The 26,174-nt window shown below is 41.0% G+C and overlaps 1 protein-coding gene across 1 annotated transcript in view; it reads right to left on the bottom strand.

Annotated features, from left to right (window-relative positions):
* TRPC7 (transient receptor potential cation channel subfamily C member 7) overlaps positions 1 to 26,174 on the bottom strand; it is a 106,586-nt gene that overhangs the window by 18,490 nt on the left and 61,922 nt on the right. The window contains exons 5-7 of the mRNA XM_036424952.2: positions 19,404 to 19,620; positions 10,202 to 10,435; positions 6,222 to 6,486 (exon numbers count right to left, since the gene is read on the bottom strand). Of these exons, the coding sequence (XP_036280845.1) occupies positions 6,222 to 6,486; positions 10,202 to 10,435; positions 19,404 to 19,620 (716 nt within the window). The remainder of the gene's footprint in view (positions 1 to 6,221; positions 6,487 to 10,201; positions 10,436 to 19,403; positions 19,621 to 26,174) is intronic.

The following is a 26,174-nucleotide window of genomic DNA, read 5'->3' as shown; positions in this document are numbered from 1 at the left end:
GGATTGTTTTATTAATCTCAATGACCCCAGAGCCAAACAGAACTTGCAACTGGGTAGCTTCTCCATAGTATTTGTCAAATGAACGTACATACTTTGGAGTAGAAAGCTGCTTTACCTAGGGGACAATCACAGGCTGCATATTTAGAGCTGAGATATATAGCATCACCAGGTTCTCAGTGACCATCAATAATCTGAATTTTGTATGCTATTTTTTATAAAGGCCACAGGAAAGCTACTGTAAAGACACCCAACTTCTACCTCAGAACATATGCCCTGGTGTGGGAAGTGGGGGGAATTTCTGGTCAATAGGTAGAGGATGGGCTTGGAGTCATTCAGATATGGGTTCAAATCTTTTTCTTGGTTCTGTGATCTTGGGAAAGTCCAGCATCTCTCTGAGCCTCAGTTTCCTGGTAGTAATATCTGTGTCATTCTATTGTTAGGTGGATCAAATGGGACAGCAGCTCATGTGCTTATCATAAATTGTTCAACAACAGGATGATGCAGGGTCCTGGGGTGGGGGTGGGGGGTTGGCATGGAAAGAGTCTCAGCCCCAGTGCCACTTCAGGTTCATTGGAGCCAGCCTCTGAGCTGGCTGTGCTGAATCAGTGCCTTCTGTTCCTTTTGGGCATATGAGTCTGAGTCTGGAAATTTTCCATAACTGTCATGGAAAACAGTAGCTTCTAATTTTGCCTAGCACTGCTGAAGTTCCTTCCATTAAAAAGATTCCTGGGAAACAGAATAACCTTAGGAAAAGTATGTGTGTGTATGTGTGTGTGTGTGTGTGTGTGTGTGTGTGTGTGTGTGTGTGTGTATATATATATATATATATATATATATATATATATATATATATATTTTTTTTTTTTTTTTCTTTTAATTAGAAAAGTCTCAACCCAGCTATGCTGCCTCCATAACAGCTTGTGGAAAACATTGGCGGGGATCATCTTGGGAGATCAGGGCCCACATTTAATTTCCAATCAGAAGTAAGTGGAGGAGGCCAAGTTTACCCAAAGGGAAGATGAGGATCCCATCTTGGGCATTCTTGGTCACATCTGTGTACCTGTTCTTCGATGGTCACCAATTGGATGGGTATAAAGAAGGCCACCTTTTCCTGTGCATTCTCATTCAGCTTCATTTCATTAGTGGGCCAAGGAGTTTTTTGTCTCTCTTTTTCTAACACTTACTACAGAGTGCTGGGACCCCAAGATTTCCATACAGTCTCTTAAGCAGAAAAGTCCTTGTTTTATGAAGTATGTCCATTTCAGCAAAATTGATTATAAAACAAAACACCAAAAACCAAATCCTATTTGTCTACTGATTTCCATTATAAAAACAAAGATATGTTCCCATTTAGAACAAAATTCCTAATAGTTGAAATTGAGAGCTTTTCTTAACAGACTTTCTGAAAGAAAGTGCATTCTCAGGTAGTTTACTTTTCACATCCTCACCCTGGCCTTAGGATACTTGATTTTGTACTCTGAGAGCATGAAACATATCTGAACATCTTCTTTCCATGGGTCATTTGCAGTTTCTAATGGAAGTGGCTTGAAGACAGTGAACTGTCAGCAGGTGCACTATCTGTCATGTTCAGTCAGCCCTGTTCTTGCTCTTCCCTTCAGGGCCGCCTCCTACACAGAAGCAGCTGAGAAGCATGACGCAGACCTTTGAGGAAACTGGTGGTTCTGAAGTGAAAGGAAGCTGACAGATTAGGAAATAATTAAAGGATCTGACTCCAGAGCTCCTGACTTTTTTAATGCAGAGCTGAGACTGGTCTCCACCTCCCTCTCTGAGTAATGATGAAGTTGAGTCAGATCAGTATTTCTCATTGTATGGTCCTAAGACCAACTGAATCAGAATACCCCAGTGGCTTGTTAATGCAGGCTTCCAGGCCTTATGTAGAACTCGAAGGGGTGGAGTCTGGGAAGGCCCAAGTTTAGCCATCTCCCCAGGTGATTCTGGTGTGGTTTGAGGATCATTGATCTCAATCAAGACTGTTCAGACTGTGTGTTTATTCATCCTGTGGCAGATTCCATTCAATCTGTTTTCTTACCCCCTCCTTGAGGTCTTGTCGGATGAGGGTGGGAAGGAGGTATGTGATTCCAGAACTGGAACACAGTGGGGATTAGGGCAGAGCTTGGCTGATGGTTGGAGGTCTGCCATTGGTAGAGAAACCTTTCTGTTTGTCCCAGGATGTCCCTACATCTCCCATCTGGGATAGTACTCTACTGGTTTAAGTGGGAGTGGTTTTTGTGAGCTGACCTGGGACTGCACTCCTAGGTTGAACAAGGTTCCCGTAAGATAGCTTTCTGTTAGTTCCTAATAGATGGATTGCAAAGTGGACTCCTGAATAGTCTTTAGGGACCTAAGCTGTCCTTGAACATAGCAGGGGTGAGTTTTGAGGTAGGGTGGGGAGTCAGTGATGGGGCAAGGATACCTACACTATTCTCTCAGCCAAATTTCCTTTCTGTAGGACTGAGCTTTCCAACTCTGTAGGACCATCTTTCCCAACAAGCTCAAAAAGACCTCCTGTGGGAGGGCCAAAGGGAAGATCCTGAGCTGGGAAGGGCGGCTTGGGCATGAGACGCTATGAAGCAAACATTCACCTGAGAGGGGTCATTGGTCTTTATCATCAGCTTAGCTGGTTCTCAGAATAGCTCTGAGTTCCCTAATGCAGGAGACACTTAACTCTAGTGTGGCTTTTTGTTTATCAAAGGAAGTTCCAAGCGCTGACATGCTCTAGAGAGCATTCTAAAGGTAAGAGATGGCATTTACAAAAATCCATTCTTTCCTCTCCCCCTCACTGCTCTATTGACTCTTTTCCTGTTCAATGTAATCCTATTTACAGCTGTGCATCCCATTTTAGGAGCTGCCAAGGTGATAAATTTCCTGTCCTTTCTTCACTGCACCTGCTGCCACTAAAATATCTTCCCTTCCCCATCCTGGAGGGCCTGGGTCCTCTTTGGTTGGGTTCCTCATGTCTAGGAAGTCTTCATTTGGTTCCCAGCACATGGGATAAGCCAATTGCTTTGTCTCCTTCTCCTCTTTTCACATTTTCCCTCAAATTAGCTATGCTGCATCTAGCTGGGAATTGTGGCCAGGTCAGTCCTGCTCTAAGTCATGACCTTTTCCATCTTCCCATGTGTCATGGCACCTTTGAGGAGCTATGGGCAGGCAGTGTAGGAATGTGGCACAGAACACACAGGGTAGTAGAAAAGTGATAGAGTCCACATGGTCAGGTTCCCAATCTGCCTCGAATCCAGCTTCATTTCTCCTGTTCATTCCCTCATTCTTTTTAATGAAAACTTGGTGAACAATACTACAGCATTGTGCTAGACTGGAAACACAGGAGGGACATCAGGGCCTGACCATCAAGGGGTGGAACCTGTGTTTATCAATTGACATCTTGACTGTTGTTCAATAACAGTGCATGCCATAGTGGATACATTTAACTTTGCCTCTCTAGCAGGTCTACAGCAAATGTGCTTTTGGGTGATTTAATTTCTTCCACAGTTGATCACTGGGTTTTGGAGTACACTGATTCACTACTGATCTTGGCCTGAGCTGGTAGACAGTTTGTAAATTAGGCCCCTGTCCAGAAAGGGTCCTGTGGAGCCAAATCAGTCCACAACTTACCCTCCCCCTTTCTCCTCATTCATTCTATTATGATCACCACCATTCACTGAAGGCTTATTATACACCAAGGATGGATTTAGTCTTATTTATTCTTATTGGATCCTTACAGCAATCCTGTGATGCTGATCATCTTAGTGTTCTCATTTCAGATCCAGGGAAACTGAGGCCTAGGGGGTTTAATCAGTTGCTCAAGGCCAAACTGCTTAATAAGATGAAAGCTCAGACTAAAACCTTGTCTGTCTGAGCCATGGGGTACATGCGCTGAGGGGAAGAGCCAGGCCCTCCTCAGGTGCATTTCTCAGTTCTTGCTCTATGTGAACAGAGAGTAATAGCTTCTGTGGTTCAGTGGCCCTGGGGCCCCCACCCTTCTTGGTAATTTCACTTGGGCGGGGCACGGGGTTCATTGCATTGGGTCTGGGTTCTTAGAGATGTCAAGAAGAACTTAACCCTGTTGGTCCCAGCTGCTGTGCCTGAGGCTGGTGACCTGATTATGGCTGGAGATTCTAGGTGGGAGCTTGAAGGCAGGGAGAAGTTCTGGGCCTAGGTGGCTTAGGGTGGGACCTGGACAGAAACACTTATGTGCCTCAGGCACTTTACTAAACTGCCTCATTGATCACTAAAAGGGTATTTGTGAGTAAGGTGGGAAGTCTTATTTATACTTGTCTGCACAGATACAAGCTCTGATAAGCCCAATGACTTGACTGTTAGTAAGGTCATCCTTTGCTATAATGAAAGCTCAGGCCTGCTATATTCTGTTAGCCCATTGTTCAGTGCTACTGATCCTCTCCAGGAGATGCCTGGCATCCCCCACAGAGGGGAGGAACACAGGTCTTTGGGGACAGGTTCACTGAGATCTGACACCAGCTCTATGGGGGGAGGCTGTGCCACTGCCTTGTTCGGTCTGCAGCAATTGCTTCTGGGCCCTGATGTATCCACCTGACTGTGCCCAGCCTCAGGCTTGTACCACATGTCTCTTGTTTCCCTTGCCTGGGCCTTCCCTACTGCTGCTGAGGCACATGATACTGCAGGGCTTGCTCAGGGGCCTTGCACAGGTGCTGGCTCGCTCAGTCAGGCATGGAGAGCTGCTGACCTGTATCCACTGGCAGACCTACCTCCCATGTTATGTGGATATGGTTACCCCAGGTGCTTCCCTGGAAGTATAGGCAAGTTAATGTCCTAGGCAGTGAGTTTGACTAATGACAGATAGCAGATGGAAAGATCTGGCTGATAACTTCTTGATTTCTCATCCTGATAGGCTATTCTGAGATGGGCTGGTTTCCACTAGTCTTCCTGGAGAAGTCTGACATGACCAAGTTTTATGTTCTGGTAGATGGTGGCCAAGTTAGCAACCGGTATGTGCTTTTCCTCCTCCCACACTGCATTTTCCATTTTCTTTAGTCTAATTTCATTTCGATTGCAATTCTCTTGCTCCATTAATGTGTTGGCATGCAAAAATTGCCCAGAGCATTGTTTTCTAGGTAACATAGGCTAAGCCAATAATAACAGTAGTGATAATAGTTCCTTTAATTTATTGAACTCAGTGTGTGGTAGCTATATCAGCTCATTGAATCTTCAAAGTATCCTAATTTTCTTTAAATCCTCACCCAAGGATGTGATTTTATTGAGAGATAGAGATAGATAGGTAGATAGTTAGACAGAAACATCAATGTGAGAGAAACAGTCAATTGGTTGCTTCCTATATGTACCCCAACCAGGGATCGAACCCACAACTTAGTTATGTGCTCTGATCGGGAATTGAACTTGCAACCTTTTGGTACATAGGGCTACGCTTCAACCAACTGAGCCCTGGCCAGGGCACACTATCCCTAATAAGCAGGTACTGTTATTATCTATATTATCCTTATTTTAAAGATAAAGAAACTGCTCTGGCTGGCATTTGATTTCACACCAGAGCACATGCCCAGGTTGTGGGCTCGATCCCCAGTGTAGAATGTGTAAGAGAAGCTGATCTATGTTTCTCTTTTGCATTGATGTTTCTCTATTTTCCTCTCCCTCTGTCTCTAAAATAAAGACATATATATATATTTAAAGAGACCAGAGATAAAAAATAAAAGATGAGGATACTAAGGATCAGAGAAGTTAAGGAACATATAGCGTGTAAGTGGCAAAATGAGGATTGAACCCAGCTCTTCAGTTCTTCCAATTCGAGAACACGAACTCTAAAGTACCCTTGAATAGCCGAAACCGGTTTGGCTCAATGGATAGAGCATCAGCCTGCGGACTGAAAGGTCCCAGGTTGATTCCGGTCAAGGGCATGTACCTTGGTTGCGGGCATATCCCCAGTAGGGGGTGTGCAAGAGGCAGCTGATCGATGACTCTCTCTCATCGATGTTTCTAACTCTCTATCTCTCTCCCTTCCTTTCTGTACAAAATCAATAAAAATATATTTTAAAAAAAGAAACATGGAATAAAATGACAGTATTATTAAAAATAAATAAATAAAGTACCCTTGAATAAAGCTGCCATTAACCTTTAGAAATATCAAGGAAACATGAATCTCTGCAAAGAGCTACCTGCAAGACTCCTAGAAAGTCCACAGAGACCTTAGGAAGCCCTGGGATACTCACGTTGTAAACGCTGGGTTGTACTTTGCACCTCGATAATAGGAGTACAGGTTGAACATCCCAATCATGAAGGCCACAAATACCATGATGAAAATGACCATGAACTTGAAGATATCTTTCACTGTTCTCCCCAGGGAGATCTGCAAGGGCCCAAAACTTTCGTTGGCTGGCAGGATGTACGCGATTCGAGAGAAGCTCAGCACGACAGCTATTGCATATAGCCCTTCTGATATGATCTGAGGGTCTGAGGGCCACCACTTGTCCCTGGCTAAATGAAAACAATCTGGGTTACTCTCTGGGGATAGGATAAGCTCTGGAAGAGAAACCAGTTAGTCATCTTTAGAAGTCTCTAACTTCATTACATGCCATTCCCATCGTTGTCTTTAATCCCAATACTCCCCCTCTTGGAGTGTGCTGGACCATCTGCCTGGAACATTGTTCCCTCACTTCAAGGCCCATTTCATTCCCAATTATTCTTCAAGACTTTGCTCAGCTGTCATCAATTTCAGGGAGCCCTCTATGACCCCACCATGGAATAGGGAAGCCTCCCTGTCCTCTTCTACTCCACCACAATATCGTGTACACCCCTTTGTGGCACTTACCATGCTGTTTGCTATTCTATGTTTGAGCTCCATCAGCAGGGGCTGTCCCATTTATGAGTAGGTGGAGGAGGAGGAGCATGGATTTAAGAGTCAGACAAGACCTGAGGTTGAGAGTGGCCTTTCTATACTCTGACGGTATGATTCTGAGCAAGTTAGTTAACTTCCTGAGTTTTATTTTCCCCATTTGTAACTTGGGAAACAACTTAGGAGAGCTGTCGTGAGGATGAAATGAAATCATATATGTAAAGTGCTTAGCTGAAAAACAAATTCTAGGTAACTCGGGGGCTTCTGGGGACAAGGGTCTAGCACATAGCAGGTGCTGATAAATATTTGTTAAATAACGGAATTAAATCCTAACCACAAGTTTAGACTAGTTTAGCCACAAATCAGAACAAATGAGCTCATGTGGGGGCTAGGAATCTGGAGGATCTTGCCTGAGGAAATGCTCCTGAGTTGTGTTCCTCACTGTGTATCTGTGAGAGTTGTTACCAAGTTTGAGTTAAGAACCCTAGAGTGGTGACCAGTTATCCAAGTTTGCTATGACAGACCTGTTCAAGGTGGCAGGAGTCCTAGGACCTGTCCGAGGCTGGGGAGTTGCTACATGTGGTCACCAGTGAAGGTCTGAACTACCCTGGATGTATTCCTGCAGCAGAACAAACCTGCAAAATGTTCCTATTGCAGGTCTAGTGGTGCAAGGAGCAGCATCTCTCTCTAGTGAACTGCTTACTATGTGTCAAGACATATAGTGATTCTCAAATGAGGGCAGCACCTTCTTCCTAGGGATTTGTGTGGGGTATCTGTGGTTGTCATGATGACTGAGAAGGTGTATTATTGTGATGATTATGTCTTGCAGTGCTCCAGACAGACCTACACTATGAAAATTCCCCTGCTGAAAAAGTCAGTAGTGGTCCTGTTGAGAAATGCGAAATGAAACTTAAACTGAGAAACACCGAGAAACCTTAATTAGCCCTTACATTTACATTAGCTCTAATTTTCACAACATCCCTGTAGGATACCTATATATTATTGCCATTTTAAAGGCTGGATTTGGCATATGGGATCCTTTCAAGAGCCAAGTAAATGCAGAGAACAAAGAGATTATGTAGCAATCTTGGCATCCCAAGGGAGATGGAAGAAGAATAATTTTATTCTTTATTTTCAAAGCTAGACTCCGTTAAACAATAATAAAGAGCAGTAAAAAATCTTTAGTAAGGAAAACAGGCCTCTGTTTGCCACAAAGTTTCGTGTAGTGCATGTAAATTACATTTGGAAATATAATAAAATTATAGACTCTGTGTTCTCATCAAGGTCATAACTCAGAAGCCTACGAAAGACGAGACTAAATTATGTTTTTCCAATATATCTGTCACCCTCTATGGATAAATAAAACATTTGGTTAGTATAAAATAAGACCTAGCTTCTTCTAACAGACACCAGAAGGAATTATTTTTTCTTCCTCCTATAATTTACCATCTTAAACCTCAGCTGAAATAATATAAGGCAATCCTGTAGTCTTAAGATAGATTTAGTTTTCATCAGACCCTGGTGACCAGGTCAGCACTTTCTAGTGAAAAATATCCTCCTTGAATTGGCTTGTAAGAGTTGTGGTGGGTGTAAAAACAAACAGCTCTGTGATAATTTGACAAGGATTTTTTTTTCTTTTTTTTCTTGGAGCTATTTCCACGAGAAAATTTGTCCTAAACTGAAAAATACCTGCCTACTTAGTACTGTAGAGGTTGGAAGGGACCACTGCCTATCTGGCCACAAGAGGGCATTCTTTCTCCACAACAGAAACACAAATGAATACAGTCCAAAAGATCTCCCAGGGCTTGGAATGAATCATAAAAGCAAGGGCAATAAATGTGCAATGCTTTGGTTTGGTTTAGACCTTAATATAATCCATAAAAGGATTAGAAGTTACAAGTGGCCAATATGAAGCCTAAATTATGGCAATAAGAAAAGTATCCAGTGCAGTATCAATATTCTCTCATCTTTCCTTGAACCCTGAGCAGCACAGAGGGGAAAATATATAAGACCATTTTACTTTTAAAAAGTCTGAATTTTCAAGCCAATAAATGAAGAGTGGATAATTTGTAATATTATAAGACTCTTCGTTTCTCAATGGGGATTTTCTTACCACATTTATAAGTCAAAGTCTGCATGACAATCTACATTGAATATAGGCAATGACTCAACTTTTGCAGTAATTGGCCAACCCTCTGCAGATCATCACTGTACCTGATAATGAAGATTTTGTGGTCACAGGAGCCTTGTGGCTTTATCTGACAGTGACATTTTACATGCAAACTCTTCATGATGTAATAGCTGCAATTAGTGAGTGCATATGAAATGTCCAGCTAATTTATGCATAACAAATATCTGTTTCTTTTCCCCACATATCTTTCTCTTTAGTACAATAAGAACAGTATTTGAGAAAGAAATGGCCCAAGAGGTAGTATGATAATTACTGTTACTACTTAGTGAGCATTTAATATTTTCTGAATACAGTACAATATTCTTCATATGAACCCACTTATTTACACCTCAAAACAAACTTTCTGACATGTATTATCCCAATTTTACATATAAGAAAATGGGTGATCAGAAAAAGTTAAATAAACAAGGTTTCACAGTAAGCTACAGAAGTAGGTTTGAATTCATGTCTAACTCCAAAGCCTGAGAACATAATCACTGTGACTTCTGCATGATTTTCAAATTCATGTTGGGCCTGGATCCCTTGCAATCCAAGGCAATACTGTATTTATGGGAACATTGTGAACCCTGCCTTGAAAACCTGTTTCTTCACGTATAAAATTGGTCTAAAAAGACACTTTTGCAACGCTATTGCAAAGATTGCAATTTATGGTATAAAATGTCTGTAGAGTTCATAAACATTAGTAGGTCCTCAATAAATAGATCCTATAACTCATTATTCTAAAATTTCAATCTAGTACCTCACACTGTATGGCCTTATGTTTGAAAGAGTTAAGACATCTCATAAGACACTATCTTGCCACAAGAAAATATCTTTTAAATTGAGAAACCAGGACTTTGCACAAAACACAGGGATCCAACATGAAAGGAAAAGCTTCTGGATCCTCATCAGAATTGAGATTTTTCTTTCAAAAAAGAAAGAAAATCCCACAGAAATGCTCCAAGAACCTTTACCAAGCAAATCCATCCTTTCTAACACCTTAACCTTCATTTCTCATGATCACTAATTCAACTTGTAGTACGGTGACTGGGACTTTCTTTTGGGGCTAAGGATTGTGTCTACATTAACATTCTAGATGACCAACTGCTGCAGAACCGCCAGGCTAAGGGCCCAAGGCCACACCCAGAAGTGCCTGGGGAGGAATGTGGAGGAACACTTAGACTCACCGTAGGTGAAATATGCCACTTCCGGCGGAAGAGAGACATTGTGTAGTGTGTTGTCCTGCACGTGCTGGTCCACATACAGTTGGGCTTCGCTGGCCTTTAGGAAGGCCATGAACCTCGCGGTGAAGGAGGCCACGAAGATAGACAGCATCCCGAAATCCAAGAGGTTCCACAGGTGTAGCATGTACTCCCTCGGCCCCTCCTCCCAGATTTCCTTGCATTCGGACCAAATCATCCCTGTGGGAGAGTGAGAAGGTCAGGCTCATTTTTCAGTTTCCTTGACATTTGTGATTACAGGGGAGCATAGACGGAAGCAGGATAAATAAAAACTCTTGGGAGCTGAGAAGGTTGACAGCCAGCAACAAACAAACCTATCTTAAAAGGCAGATTGAGAATCTGCAAATGCTTAGACCGTGAGAATAGGTTTTACCTGTGCCTCTCCTTTTGGAAAATCTCCAGAGGTGAGAAGAGAGTTCTCATCCATTGATAGATTCTTTTTAAAAAAAAATATATTTTATTAATTTTTTACAGAGAGGAAGAGAGAGGGATAGAGAGTTAGAAACATCGATGAGAGAGAATCATTGATCAGCTGCCTCCTGCACACCCCTTTCTGGGGATATGCCCGCAACCAAGGTATATGCCCTTGACCGGAATCGAACCTGGGACCCTTGAGTCCGCAGGCCGACGCTCTATCCACTGAGCCAAACCAGTCTTGGCCATTGATAGATTCTTGAGGGCAATATAAGAGAAGTACATTGGATGACTTTTATACATTTGAACAACGGAGAGGTCTTAAGAAAATCATCCATTTCTGAAGAAACCTAGATGCAGGTGGGCTTTTTGAAGGTCCCACATAAGACTTAGAACCCAGGTGTTCTTACTTCCAGGTTAGAATGCTTTCCTCCATATTTCTATGACTATTTTAGTGAGTGTTAGTTTTAAGTTACTAATTTCTTTTTTATAACTTTTTAATACCTTTTTATAACTTCCTGGATTTTAAAGACAGATGTCCTCATTGTTACATAGTAAACTATGTAAAGGTATGTAAACAAAGTGTTACTAGTTTCCTCACTCCACTCCTAAGCTTTGTGAGGTAGCCTAGACTAACAATTTGGTGTGTATCTTTCTATACCTGCTCTGTCCAATGTAGGAGCCATTAATCACAAGGATACTGAGCACTTGAAATATGGTCTATTGAATTGAGAGGTGCTGTATAAGTGTAAAATACACTTTAGATTTCAAAGACTAAGTACAAAAAATGTAAAATACCTCACCAATTTTTTATATCAATTACATGTTGTAATGATAATAATTTAGGTATATTGGGTTAAATATGTTATTTATTAATTTCATTTAAAATTAACTATGCAGTTTATGGTGTGTCTTGCACTATATTTTATTAAATAGTGCTATTTTACCTTTATCTTCACTGATTGTTGGTTTAGATTATTAAAAATTAATTATTAAATAACATTTCAAGCACTTAATATGAGCCAGGAAATGTTTGATATAGATGCATATATTAACTCTCTTTGATCTTTGCAATGATCTTATGAAGTACTTTCTATTATTATCTCAATTTTACAGCTAATGTTTTGTTAGGCACAGAGAGTTAAAATGTGCCCAACTAGGAGGCATACTTAGGAGGTTAATGTGTAGAAGAATCACTTGCTGGTTGGTTAGTGGTACAGTTCTACCTCATTGGCCGCACACTCCAAAATGTTAACATTGCTAGCCTCTTTTTGCACTCCCCTTGCTCCTATGCATCAGGCACAATGGCCTGCCTTCTCAGGTGCCTCCTTTCTCTTCTCAGTATCCATACAAGGCCCACGAAACCATTTGGTCTGGCCCTACCAAGGCAACTTCAGGTGGGACTTGAAATTCAATAAATCTAGGAGCTTTTTTGATAGCAACATAAATTTATATTAAGTGAATTATGTTAAGCGAATGATGTTATAAATTTCCAAATGGCTCTTGGCAGAAAATCAGTTCCCCACCCCTGCCTTAAAGGCTGCTGCTTTCCAAGGTTTCAGCCTTTCTCATTCTTCCCTCTGTTCTTGAGAAAGTTCATCCACCCCTGCAACTTTGTCCTTCATTTCCTTGTGAATGTTTTCCTCCAGAACTCAAATCCAAGCACACTGGCAGATGACCCAGAACCCTGGAGTTAAGGATAATACTAGGAATAAACAAATGGGGTTGGAGGCATGGCTGATTTGGTCACAGGCCCACATCTGGTAGAATTTGAGTGATGAGCTGATCATCTCCATTTCTTTGGGACTCTGCCCAGATATTTTTAAAATCAGAGTTTTTTGATTTCTGGTGAAAATTATCCATCAAATAAAATGATTTGAAATTGAATGTTTGTTTTTAAATATATATTTTTATTGATTTCAGAGAGGGAAGGAGAGGGATAGAGAGAAACATCAATGTTGAGAGGGAATCATTGATTGGCTGCCTTATGCATGCCCCCTGCTGGGGGATTGTGCCTGAAACCAGAGCATGTGTCCTGTCTAGGAATTAAATCATGATCTCCTGGTTCATAAGTCAACACTTCACCACTGAGCCACACCAGCCAGGCCTAAATGGTTTTTTGAGAAAAGTAATCCAAGTCTGTTTACATGATACCCTCCTCCAGCCTTTGACCCCCCCTCCCCCAAAGCCACACTTCTCAAGTTTATCATTTCAAAATTTGTGTGTAATTTCCTTAACACTGAGATTTACTTTCATCTGTGCCTGTCCAAATAAATATTTGAAAAATATTAGAAAAAACATTCTAGGCTGGAAAAAATGTTTGTTTGCTTTCCTCTACCCCCAAATTAAAATTTCTAATGTCTTAGTGGAACTGCTTTTAACTGGGCACAGGCTGTCACTGGCTTTATTTCAGGAAGCCGGCCCTCTAGATTGGCTACATAGTGGGTTTGTGACCTTGGATAAGTCCCTTGATTTTCTTGGGGTTTTGGGGTAATTTCAAGTGTTAAAAGTTCTGTAAATTTGAAATGCAAATTATTTGCAGGAAACTCACTTTTCTGGCCAATATGGAGCTCCTCATTGGGCATTCCAAATTACTTCCTCCATGCTCAGATGTCCATATCAATTTTCCTAGATTTGAATATTAACTCACCCAGACTAATTTAAATTATCCCAAGGCCACGAGTAAAAGCAGCATGGGCCCAAGGGTTTGGGCAGCAGGAATGCTTAATGAGAAAAGAAATGTGTGAAATTAAATACTTTAGTGAGTGAAATTAAACCCTCTGCTTCCAAGGTGCTGAGGATAGTTCAGCAGTTTATATTCAAGCTGAGCCTCATAGTCTCTTGCCTCTAGCCTGTCAATCAGAGGAGTGTTAGCCCAGGAGCTCTGAGGGTCAGGCTGCCTGCCGGCTACTGGAGCCTCCTTCAGGCAAAATTGCCTTCACTCAGGGAGTCTGGAGAACAAGGTCAGCTGATAATTAATGAGGGTAGCTGGCGAGGGAACAGGCTGGGAAGCCTTGGGGGCAATGGGTAGCTTTATATGTGCAAGTTTGGAGTAATGGCTACAGCTGCTGAGATGGAGCTTGACCCTTCAAAAGGTGGTTCACTCCTATCCCTGCCTCAGATACAGTTCAGAAGGGATCCTCCTTCAAAATTCTGGGGCCTGGGGTGAGACTAAAATGTGCACACTCCTTGAATGGCCATGGTCTGCATGCCTTCCTCTGTCCTAGAACCCGAGTAGAGCACACTTCTTCCCCACCACCTCCTGGAAGGTCTGTCTGTCCTTTCAGGTCAGCTTCTGATTAATGGGCCAGAACTCACAGGAGGGAGAATATGCCTAGAACATAACCCTCAGACCTAATATCCAATCACTATCTCAGTGGCAAGTCCTATGCAACAGATCCTAGCCTCAGACACATTCAGGATTCATGTTTTCCTGACAGGAAGATGGCATTAATAGATTAAAAACTTTGTTAAAGCTCCTCATCTTCCTCTGATTTCAGTATTGAGCACCAGCTAGGTGCCAAGCCCTGTGCTAAGTACTTTGCTAACACTAAATCTTCCTAATGATAGGGGCAGAAGCAGAATATTAGGGTCCAGCTATAATTGTAAAAACTATTAATCATGCCCTATTAACTGATTGTTTTGTTCTGATTAAAGAAGGCACATTCTAACCTGGCTGGGAGTTGCATGTGGGACCTGGGGGCTCACCTGGAAATGCAGCCCATCCTCCCCATCAGGGAGCTGCCTATTATCATCGAAAGATTAACAACCTTGTTGCAGAAACCAGAGCTGACAGCCCTTTGAAGACCCCCAGCCCTTTGCATATTGCCAGCCTTTTGAAGACCACCAGCCTTTGCATACCCATAGGGCTTTGCAAATCTCCAGCCTGCATTACCTGTTAATTGCCCATTTGGCATATCCTTTTGCCTACTTCCCCATGTAATCTTGGTCCTTCTACCCAATATAAACAGCTGGTTTATGGGGAGAGGCACAGCAGATTTTTGTGGATGACCTGCTGGTCTATTCTGCCAGCACTATTGGGACAAATGCTCATATGTGATTCAAGCCTGTCCCTGCTTACTAGTAATTGCCTCAAGTAGTCTCAGGTAGCACGTACCCATTGACTGTCTGGTTACACTAATAGCCTGATAGGTAGCTACTGTAATTATCTTCACTTTACAGATGAAAAAAACCTCATGTACAAAGATGGCAAGTATGTCCTCCAAAGTCACACAGGCAGCCCAGGACCCTTGTTCTCTATTGTTTTGTCACCCACCATGGCCTCTACTATGCATAGCTATTCTATGGTAGGAACTTGTTCACCTGCTTACCAGGCCTTTTTGAGCACCACATCTGTGCCAGACACCATTCTGGGGATACAACAACCAGAAGATGACATCCCTTCGCTAGCAGGTTCGGTGCTGGAGACAGATGTATCTGTAAGCACTAATGCTACACAGAAACAGATGATATAAGAGAAAAATGATCAGGGGAGACACAGGGATAAGAGCAATCTGTATTATAACTATTTGACTCATCAAGAGTGTCTGGTACATTATATATCCATTGACTGAACAAAGGAATGAATTCATGGAGGGGGTGACAGTTGATATGAGGAACCAGGAGTTAGCTAGGTGCAGGAGGAGGGCTGGCAAGTGTTTCAGGTCATGGCCATGGAAATGAGGGAACACAAGAGGCTCAGTGTGGCTCAATGATCGGGACATGGGCCTAGAGATTGGAAGCACTAGTGAAGGCCCAGCAGACCGTGAGGGGGAGACTGGTTTTTATTACAGGCATCTGCAGCCCCTAAAGGTGATAAGCAGGGCCAAAACATGGTCAGACTTGCTGGGGGAAAAATTGGCAAATTGGTTGGAGTAGTCTGCTTGGAAATCTTGTCCAAATAAGTGAAACCATTAAGAGAACAAATTAAGTGAGGAATCTCGCCCATGTGCTTTTACAATTTTATTCTTGGTCCAACCTAGACATGTGATTCTGTTGTAGAAGACCGGAGAACAAACAACCAATGCTCTAGAAAAATGGAGTTACACAGTTTATTATGCTGGAGGACTCAGTGGAATAATCTCCCAAGTCTGAGCAAAGTAGCATGCAGGGAGCTTCTCTTTTATATTTTTCTGGGGGGTCTTTGTCCCCCAAAAATGGATTATGATTCTGGTTCTTTCATGGGCTTTGCAAAAAAGTGTTGGGGATCTTGATACCATATCTAATGGTCTGGCCTGGCGTCAGTGCTAATACCCCCACCCCCACCCCGCCAGGACTGTGCACTATTCATAGTTTTTGGCCTCTCTGAAATGTGAGCAATTGAGAAACAGGTCCTGTAAGACCAGTTTCTGGGAAGGAGGCAGTGACTTAATTATCAATAATGTACACTGGGCTTGCTGGCACAGATTCAGATTGCTAGTCTTTCTCTTTCCCCCCTTCTCACTCTCTCCCTCTCCCCCTTCCCCAAATATCAGGGTTACATTGGAATTAGCCTTTTAGCCTTCTCATTTCTGGAGGTAAATCTTAGTATTGCCCTAAAAAAGTTTGTAATTCTAGCTAGGTGGATGAGGGAGTAGCTTACATTTTACATATGTGAAAACAAATTGAAAGAGACAGAGCCACCAAGGAGGAAGGGACACACTCAGTCCTAAGCTCTTTCTGCTCTGCTGATTTTTCCGCTATGCTGGCATTTCCATCTCCCTCCAGCATTTGGGCTTTCCATCCTGGGGCATCTGCTTAAGAAAACACTGTCAGGTTGTCTGGGAGAGAAGTAAAAGCAACCTTCATGACATAATTCTATTCCTGATTAAGAAATGACATGCATTGTGGAGAGGCTTCCTGCCTTAAGCCTGATGGCTTCCTGGGACCTCTATTGTTGTTACATAGTCCTCTGATGAATGTTTCCACTGCCACAATCTCAGGCTGAAAAGCTTTACCACAAGCTCTTTCAACCACCCCAGCACAATTGGTTAGGATACAGGCAAGAAAGATGGGTTTCTATGGTATGAACTGATGTTGGAGATTCTCCAGGCTGGAAGGAGTGATGGTCTCTGGTTCATTTTATCCTCACATGACAGAGATTGGGGAGAGAGCTCTCTGGGTTATCTTTGATGAGTGCACTAATCCTATTCATAAGGGCTCTGCCTGTATGATCTAATCACTTCTCAAAGGCCCTACCTTCTATTTCCCTCATTTTGGGATTAGAATTTTAACGTATGAATTTTTAAAACATTCAGCCCATGCAAAGTGCCCAGTGTACTAAGAGAATCAGGATAGACTATGAGCTATGAAAATGATGTCACAGCACTCAATCTGCAGCAAGCTTTAATGTTCCTTGTTAACTTTAATGCCAAAGACTCCACTGAATGAGCCTTTGGTTACAGACTTGCCCTTGAAAGCATGGTGTGCTTCTCTTCCTCTGTCCTTTGAATGAAAGTATTCTTCTCATCTCCCTCTGCCTACTGAGAGATCCAGTTTAGAGATCATATTCCCAATTACTGTCAGTTTGGGCATTCTATAGGATACTTTCCAGCGGTTCAACTCTGGCTCTCTTAGGCTAAACCATTTGATTAGCACAGGCCATGTGCTGGGCTGTCTTTTCATGTATTTGTTCTTTTGTGATTTTGTTAATTGATGGCATACTTTGACCTTGAATACATTTTGACTCAATCTTGTGAGCATAAAAGTAATGAAAATTATAACAATATTGAAATTTTGTCACAAAAGCAAACATGGACTGGGATAAATAACAGAAACACAATTAAATTAATTGATCAAATTTTGATACTGCATAGTTAAATTTTTTCAGTCTTTTCTATCTTCAGTTTTATTTTACTCAAAACATTCTTATCAAAGTCAGATCTTTCTCATAGAAATTTTATAGTTTAAATATTGTAAATTTTTAATTATAATTGACATACAATATTATGTTAGTTTCAAGTATACAAATAGTGATTAGATATTTATATTCTTTGTGAAGTGACCACTATGATTAATTCTAATAAGCATTCGCCTCCACACAGTTATTACGATATTACTGTGTTGTCTATACTACATTCTCTATCCTCCTGACTTTTTTTGTAACTGACAATTTGTACTTTTTAGTCCCTTCACCTTTTCCCCCTCATACTTCTACCCTCCTCACATATGGCAACCATCAAACAGAAACATATGAGTCTGTTTCTGGTTTGGTTTGTTTTTTTAAATTCCATGTATAAGTGAAATCATACAGTATTTGTCTTTCTCTGTCTTATTTCACTTAGCACAATAATCTCTAGGTCCATCCATATTGTTGCAAGTGGCAAGATTTTATTCTTTTTTTAAAAATGGCTGAGTAACATTTGATGGTATACACACACACACACACACACACACACACACACTCTCACACATCATCATCATCATCATCATCGTCTTTATCTATTTATCTTTTTGATGGATACCTAGAATTTTTCTATACCTTGGTTACTTTAAAAATGTTGCAGAGAACATAGTGGCCCATATATTTTTTTTAATTAGTGTTTTGGATTTCTTTGGATAAATACCCAGAAGTGGAATTTCTGGGTCATATGGTAATTCTATTTTTAATTTTTTGAGGTATCACCATGCTGTTTTCCATACTGTCTGCACCAATTTACAATCCCACCAATAGTATATGAGGGTTTCTTTTTCTCCACATCCTCACCAATACTTGTTTTTTGTTGTCTTTATGATAATAGCTAAACCTTAAAATTTATTGGTCAGATTTTGATCATATATAATATCATTGATAATAGTTTTTGCAATTTTTCACTTTTTTGAAGTTTTCTATGTTAGGAAAATCTATAACACATTTTGTCATGTACAATTTTAGCCATTGCCAGTTATATTTTATCTTGCTTATATTCTATTAGTAAAAGTTTTTATGAGTTGGGCAAAGTGAGATAGCCTTTCTTAGCTAGTCATTGGGGAATGGGAACAATTTCCTTGCCAATTCCAGTGGCAAACATTGGCAGCACAAAATACCACCACAAAAAGGAATTTCACAACTTCATTGCATTCATTAACACAAATGATGAGAAAATGTTATGCTCCTAACTTAAAAAAAAAAAATTATTGATCTTTTTACAGAGAGGAAGGGAGAGGGAGAGAGTAAGAAACATCAATCAGCTGCCTCCTGCACACCCCCAAACGGTCATGTGCTGGCAACCAAGGTACATGCCCTTGACCAGAATTGAACCTGGGACCCCTCAGTCCGCAGGCCAATGCTCTGTCCACTGAGCCAAACCGGTTTTGGCACTCCTAACTTTTTAGATTCATATTAATCTTGAAGATACTACTATATATCAGTATTCAATGATAACAAAAGTATTTTTTTTGCTATGTAACTTTATACTCTGCTTCAGAAGCAAAACTTGATTTCCTCAGCTTTCAGGAGACTATGGTTAAATGAGAAAAGTGGTATATTTTCCCATGCAAAGCCACTTTACAATCACTTTCAATACACATATCATGAAAAGTACCTAACCATTTTCTAACAACATTTACTTTCAAAATTGGGATTTATACTACAGATCTATACATCTTACACACCAGTACACACAGAAGTTGACTTTGACCTCTCTGTGGGTCATCATGCTCCATTTTGTCTGCTGAGAGCGCACTTGAAAGGAGAAGGAACAGTTCAAGAGTCAAAGTTTAGCAATAACCTATTATAATTAGGGAGAGAGGATAGAAGATAGGGTGACTTGCTTACCTAACACCCACTTCATGATGAGCATTTCTGTCCAGGAGAATTGGGTGGTTTTCACTCTGAAGATCTGCTTTGGGTAGTCTGTGAAGGTTTCGTTGGGCAGGGTTTTGACACCTTCAAAGCGGTCTGATGCATTCACAACTAATAATCCCAGGAAGATTGTGAAAGAAACTGCATGGGCTACAAATTTCATGAAAGGACTCCTTAGGGTTCGTCCTAGCTGGGAACAAAACACATATAATACGTGTTAAACTGGATACTCTAGGTGAGCTCACGTTTCTCTCTTTAAAACACTGCTTTTGCCAAATGTTGAATTGGGTCTTTGAACAGAAACTGCTTACTGAACTCAGGTAATATTTGCTCTTGCGTTTTTTTGTGAGATGAGATTTGGCCAAATCTAGTTCATACTGAATTCAATTTTTCTTATTTAGAGAATTTAGTGTGAAAGTAGAAAGGAATGGAACACATTCACTATCATCATGTTACACTTTGATGGCACAGCTCCCATGCACATGGATGTGAATTTTATGCCCTTCAAATCTGGGAAAAAGTAATGTGTGTTAATAGCATTCAGGATTTAAAAAAACAAACACAGAGAAGTATTTAGATATATGCTGTGTTGCTCTTTTGTCCATTTTCTTGACTTTTATGTTTAGATGGTTTTCTGGTAAATTTATTTAAAGTGTACATTTCTTCTAGGTACTCTTTAGCTGTGTTTCTATAAAATTTTGACTGTAGCCTTTTCTTTGATATTCAGTTATTAAAGATTTTATAAATTCCTTTTTTCACTTAAAAATATTTTATTAAATTTTTATAGAGAAAGGAAGGGAGAGGGATAGAGTGTTAGAAACATCGGTGAGAGAGAAGCATCAATCTGCTGCCTCCTACACATCCCCTACTGGGGATGTGCCCGCAACCAAGGTACATGCCCTTGACTGGAATCGAACCTGGGACCTTTCAGTCCACAGGCTGACTCTCTATCCACTGAACCAAATTAGTCAGGGCTTTTTATTTCATTTTTAATTCTGAGGTTTTTTTAGTTGCCAGACATATAAGACTGTTTTCTGCTTTAAAAATTCTAATTTTATTACAGCATGTTCACAGATCATAGTTGCTATGATATTACACTGAGATTTTCCTTGTGGCCTAGCCCATGTTTAACTTGTGCAATTGTTCCATCTGAGCCTGAAATGATCCAAAAGATGCCCTGCTAAGGAGCAAATGTTGGTCACATCTTTATTCCTTGCAGGCCATCCAAAGGCCACTTAGTTGTCTGAGGACTAAACTGGGGATAGAACAGAGAGTCTTTTCTGACCTCCATCAATGACTCACTTGATTCTCTTCCAGGCCACTGCCATCACCCTCATCTAAGTACCAAGTCTTACCTAGCACCCAAGTGTACTGACTGATAAGACAAGATCAAAGAGGGAATCCTTTTCTGAAGCTCAGTTCCTTTTCAGGGCAGATGTTCCCTTATAGCCAGTGACTGGTTAATTTGGGATTTATACTACAGATCAAATTGAATTCAGTATGAACTAGATAGTCCACATCCTGCCTCATTCAGGAGTCCTAGAGTGAGGTAGAGTGTTGGTTTGGTAGCAGATCAACTACAGGGTTTCTCCAAGTAAAATTTTCCTTATTATGACTGCTCAACACAATATTTATAAATCAGATGGCTTGATAATGTGCGTAAATATGCTAATCATCTACTTTCATTATGCTAGTTACTTGTGTAACATGATTTATTAAGATTCTCATGTCATAGAACCTACCTATTTACCCATTGAAAAATTTTATAAAGATAGTTTTTATCTTTTTTTAAAAACTGCATTTCAAGTCCAGACATTGGGAAGCCCTGCTTGTGCTAGAGAACACTTGTTTGGATTCACCTGCATCACAGCTTGGCATATGGCACCAGAATAACCTCAAAAACGGAAAAAGATGACTGGAAAATAACTGGGTCCACAAACATCTGAGAAATGGCTTTTCTTTGTAATTTTAATGGTGGATTATTTTTGGTCATAAGAAAATGTGCTAAATTCAGAATGCAGAGATTAATATAAAGACAAATATTTCACATAAATTCAGTAAAACATGAAATTAAATCTCATTTTTATTTATATGATTTCAAGTAGCAAGTTTGAAATTTTCAATACGTGACTGTTGCCAGACATATGAGAGTGTTTTCTTAATAAGACACTGGGACACTAGGTGTATCCAGGAGACATCCTTAAATAGTCAACACATTGCTGCTTGTCACTGTGTCCTTGCTGCTGTAGTGGTGAGAGGCAAGAGAAGATGGAGAATGACTGCAGCGTGGAGAGTGGGTTGTGGGGAGAGGGAAGGTTGATGAGAGGATAAGGGCCACCCACTCGTGTGTATCCCAGCAAGGCCCCAGAAATATCAGAAAAAAGATAGAAATTATAGAGGTAGATATAGCTCTAAAAGGATTGATGGCTAAGTTTCATCCATCCTTTACAGTGGTTTCATATATATATATATATATATATATATATATATATATATATATATATATATATATATATATATATATTTTTTTTTTTTTTTTTTCCCAGAGAGGAAGGAGAGGGAGAGATAAAAACATCAATGATGAGAGAGAATCATTGATTGGCTGCCTCTCGCATGCCCCACACTGGGGATTGAGCCTGCAACCTGGGCATGTGCCTTGAGAGGGAATTGAACTGTGACTTCCTGGTTCATAGGTCGGTGCTCAACCACTGAGCCATGCCAGTTGGACTACCAGTGGTTTCTATGTAGCATCTCTAGTAACTTCCTGGGTGAGGAGATGGGGATGAATATCTTTCCATCTTCTCACCTGGGTGACTTACCTGATTGCAGGAATATGCATGCAGCTGTACCTAAGCTAGCCTTGAGATTCCCTGGGAGAACAGGTTTGAGGAACTTAATGTTGTCTTTGTTACTTCCTTTGATTGTTATTTTCTGACAGAAGTTGCATCTATAAAATTACTACCCTGTTTCCCCGAAAATAAGACAGTGTCTTATATTAATTTTTGCTCCCAAAGATGTGCTAGGTCTTATTTTCAGGGGATGTCTTATTTTTCCATGAAGAAGAATGTGGTACACATTTATTGTTAAATGAAAATAAAGAAAATTTATTACCTGTATACCACATGTGTCAAACACAAGGCCCGCGGGCCAAATCCGTCCTGCCAGGCCTTGCAATGTGGCCCACACCGCGCTGTCATCACTGCACTCCGCTGCGTTTCCATCACAATGACAGTTTATGACTGTTCAGTAAACCATTCGGCCCGCGATTTAGGCTGGATTTTAGACTTTGGCCCCTTCTCTGATTGAGTTCGACACCCCTAGTGTATACGGTACTGTAGTACGGTAGTTGTCAACACAAACCACACAAACTGTGAATTCTACAGTATCAAGAATTTACTCATTTATTCAATGACAATCATGTCATCATCATCTGGAACATCATCATAACAATCCAATTCTTGAATTTCCTGTTGAATTTCTTGTGACTCCATTTCTTCAGAATCAGTGGACCAAATCTCTCATGTTTAGCCTAAGGGGGGAGGGGCTTATTTTCGGGGGGATGCCTTATATTTCACTCAGAAGGAAACCTGTAAGTAGGTCTTATTTTTGGAGGATGTCTTATTTTCGGGAAAACACGGTATATCTACAGCCAACCGTAAGAAAAAACCCTGAGAAGGCCTGCTATGATTTGGAAGATTATCTTGTGCTCAGTTTCTACTTTATCTAGGCTGTAAGGAAGAAAAGTGAGGTTAGGCATTGATGCTCCTTTCCTAATTACCTTTTGGGTTTGAATGTGTCTTTTTACTGGTAAAACTGTGATAAAGGTCAGATGAGATCAAATTATTTCAATAGTTTTCTTTCTTTTTTGTGTAGGACATTTCTTGTCTCTCAAAGGTAATTTTTGAAGCAAATTATATTTAGGAAAGCCTCATCCTTTCACAAGGCCCAAAAGAAAGGAGAAAGGTCAACTAATATATGCCAACGGCTCTGAGCTGGGAATCACTAAAGCTGGGTCAGGCAACAGCATAGGTGTCAAAAGAAATGGCAAAGCTTTGGGAGATGTAGCTTTGCCTGCTCTCTGTGGAGTGCAGAACTCATTAGTCTAACACATGAGCTCAGCAGCTCTGTCATTTACTTGGACCATACCAGCTAAGAACTTACCAGGAAATCCAAGCTTGTAATAGCCAAGTCTGGCTCACCCCAAACTTTCTGGGCACTTTTCTTTTACTTTGGGAAGTGTATGAATGTGAGGATGGCTAACTAAGTAGCACTCCTGAATGAACTGCATTTAAGAGCCCTCAGCGTTCGGCACCTGCTTCTACTGGTATGCTCATGTCTGTGTTCCATGGCACCTGGCTCTTCACCCTAACCCCAGGTGTATGCACCTAACAGGGCCTGTGGCCATATGCCTATAGAAAAGGCCAGGACTGCAGTAAAGCACACACAGTGTTTCCAGCATATCTCCCCAGTCTGTGACATCAAGAATACCTTTCACCAGTGTGACCCTCACTCATCACCAGGTGCCAATGGCCTCAAATAAGGGCTCCGTGTACAAGTTGGAAAGCTGAATGTGGAAAAACTTTAGATCAAGTATTTAAAAAATACATATTCAAGGCTGGAATGGTTCTCACATGTTAGAGAGATCCCAGTTAAATTAGTGGCAGTTTCTTTAGAACACTCCCTCCAAAAATGTTATTCAAAATGTCTAACCTAGGGCTCAGTGATCTTCCTATCTTTGGGATGGGGAATGTTCCCTAGGAGTTTATAACCAGGGTCCTCTTACATTACTATGTGAATCCGCCTGTCATCCTGGGGGCTGAAGAGGTGCTGAGTAACAGTGGTACTTCAAAGGTAGGGCTTCCAGAAAAAGAAAAGGAAGGAGTAGTAGATTTTTATTCCTCTTCTTTATTTAGTCTGACCACCATGGCTCTGTGAACCAGGAGGTCATGCCTGGGTTATTGGCTTGATTTCCAGTGTGGGGCATGCAGGAGGCAGTCAATCAGTGATTCTCTCTCATCACTGATGTGTTTTTTTTGTTTTTTGTTTAAATCTTTCTCTCCCTCTACTTTCCTCTCTGAAATCAATAAAATAAGATCAGTTAGTCAGCAGCTAAGATGTTTGCATTCAGCATTGAAGGTTGTAATGCTGCTGATGTAACTGGGTGCGGTTGGAAGGAAGGGTGGTATGGATGTGGGCATGTGTGTGAGTGGGCATGTGTGCAGAGGAGAAGTAAGGTCAGGTTTCTGAAGCCAGAGAGCCTGGATTTAAATCACAGCTCCATAGTTTTTGGCAAGTTACTTAATCTCTTTGTGTCTCAGTTTCTTCATCTGTAAAATTGGGGCTGAAATAGTACTTAATGCACAAGGTTGACATAAGGAATGAATTATTTTAATATGTGCAAAGCAGAACAGTTACTGGCACACAGGAAGCATTTGGGACGTGGCACAGGAAAGCCTGAGGCAGTTTCCCTAAGGGGAAACTTAAACTTGACTGACTCTTGAGAAATTTATATGCTAAGGGTTCACAAAAGGAGACTTATGTATTTACATCACAAGCCTTTTTGGGGGCACTTATCTATGTATAACATGTTTCTGAATACTGAAGGTGATGGAGATGAAACAGGTTATACGAGGTGGTACTTCCCTTCAAAGTTGTTGGTTTGCCAGTTGGAAGAGACAGGTTGAACACTATGGTAGGAAATAGATGAAGAGATGGGGAGAGTGTTGCAGGTGTCATACTGGGCTGGGTATGGAAGTGATCAATCTTCTGGCACTCTTAAATCCTATCCCACAGGGTAATGGTGATGGACTCTCCTTTTGGATTTGAGGACAGAAGCTTTTGTAACAAAGAAGCAAAACTCGTATTTCTTGGCACAAATTTCCTCTCTCTGGCAATGCTTCAAAAATTGCATTATGATTTTTTTTAACCCAGTGTAGCTTTGGTAGAGACAAATGAGGGAGACACAGAGGCCTTTGAAGGCACTGTCCTCCCATGGTTGGCCCTGGACCACATGTTTCAAACTATTTTACAATAGCTTTGGCAAAGCAGGGATCTTCAAAAGCTATAGAATCACCCATGACTTCCTGACTAGATTTAAAACAATTTTTTACTGTTGAAAATATTATAGATGTACTCCCTTTTCCCCACCCTTGACCCCAACACCTGGTTTCCACCCCACCCCAGGCCTTCATCACCCTATTGTTTGTGTTCATGGGCAATGCATATATGCATATAAGTTATTTGGTTAATCTCTTGCCATCTTCCCCCCAACCCCCACACACCACCACTAGATGTTTTTGTTTGGGATAGGGCTGAGGATTGGGGGCAACAACTAACACTTTCATCTTTCTGCAAGCAAGAGTAACGTGGCAGTAAGCATTGATAGATCACACTCTGCAAAGACATCACATGGGAGTCTACAGTTGTTTACAGTTCTCCCTGCCTGGGTCCTGGGACTAATTTATAAAGACAGCGGAACAGTGACAGGTAACAAAGGAAGTCAGCTTCCCCTCTTGTACTTTTATAATTAGGACTTATGTGTTTCTTCAGCACTCTCATGATGCTGACTTCTGTCCCAGTATAACTGCCATAGAGACACTGAGCCCTTGAAGATGGCTGTTATTATTTCAGTTGTCAGATTTTAACAGGTAAAGAACCTAAAATATGAATCAGAAGGGAATAGCAAAGGATGGAAAGTAGCGTAATCAGTTATCAAAGCCCTTTGGCATTGGGGGCCTTGTTGAG

Source organism: Pipistrellus kuhlii, unplaced genomic scaffold (assembly GCF_014108245.1).
Source record: "Pipistrellus kuhlii isolate mPipKuh1 unplaced genomic scaffold, mPipKuh1.p scaffold_m20_p_8, whole genome shotgun sequence".
Taxonomy (NCBI): Eukaryota; Metazoa; Chordata; class Mammalia; order Chiroptera; family Vespertilionidae; genus Pipistrellus; species Pipistrellus kuhlii.
The sequence above is the reverse complement of the archived record's forward strand: the minus strand, read 5'-3'. Positions and strand labels throughout refer to the sequence as shown.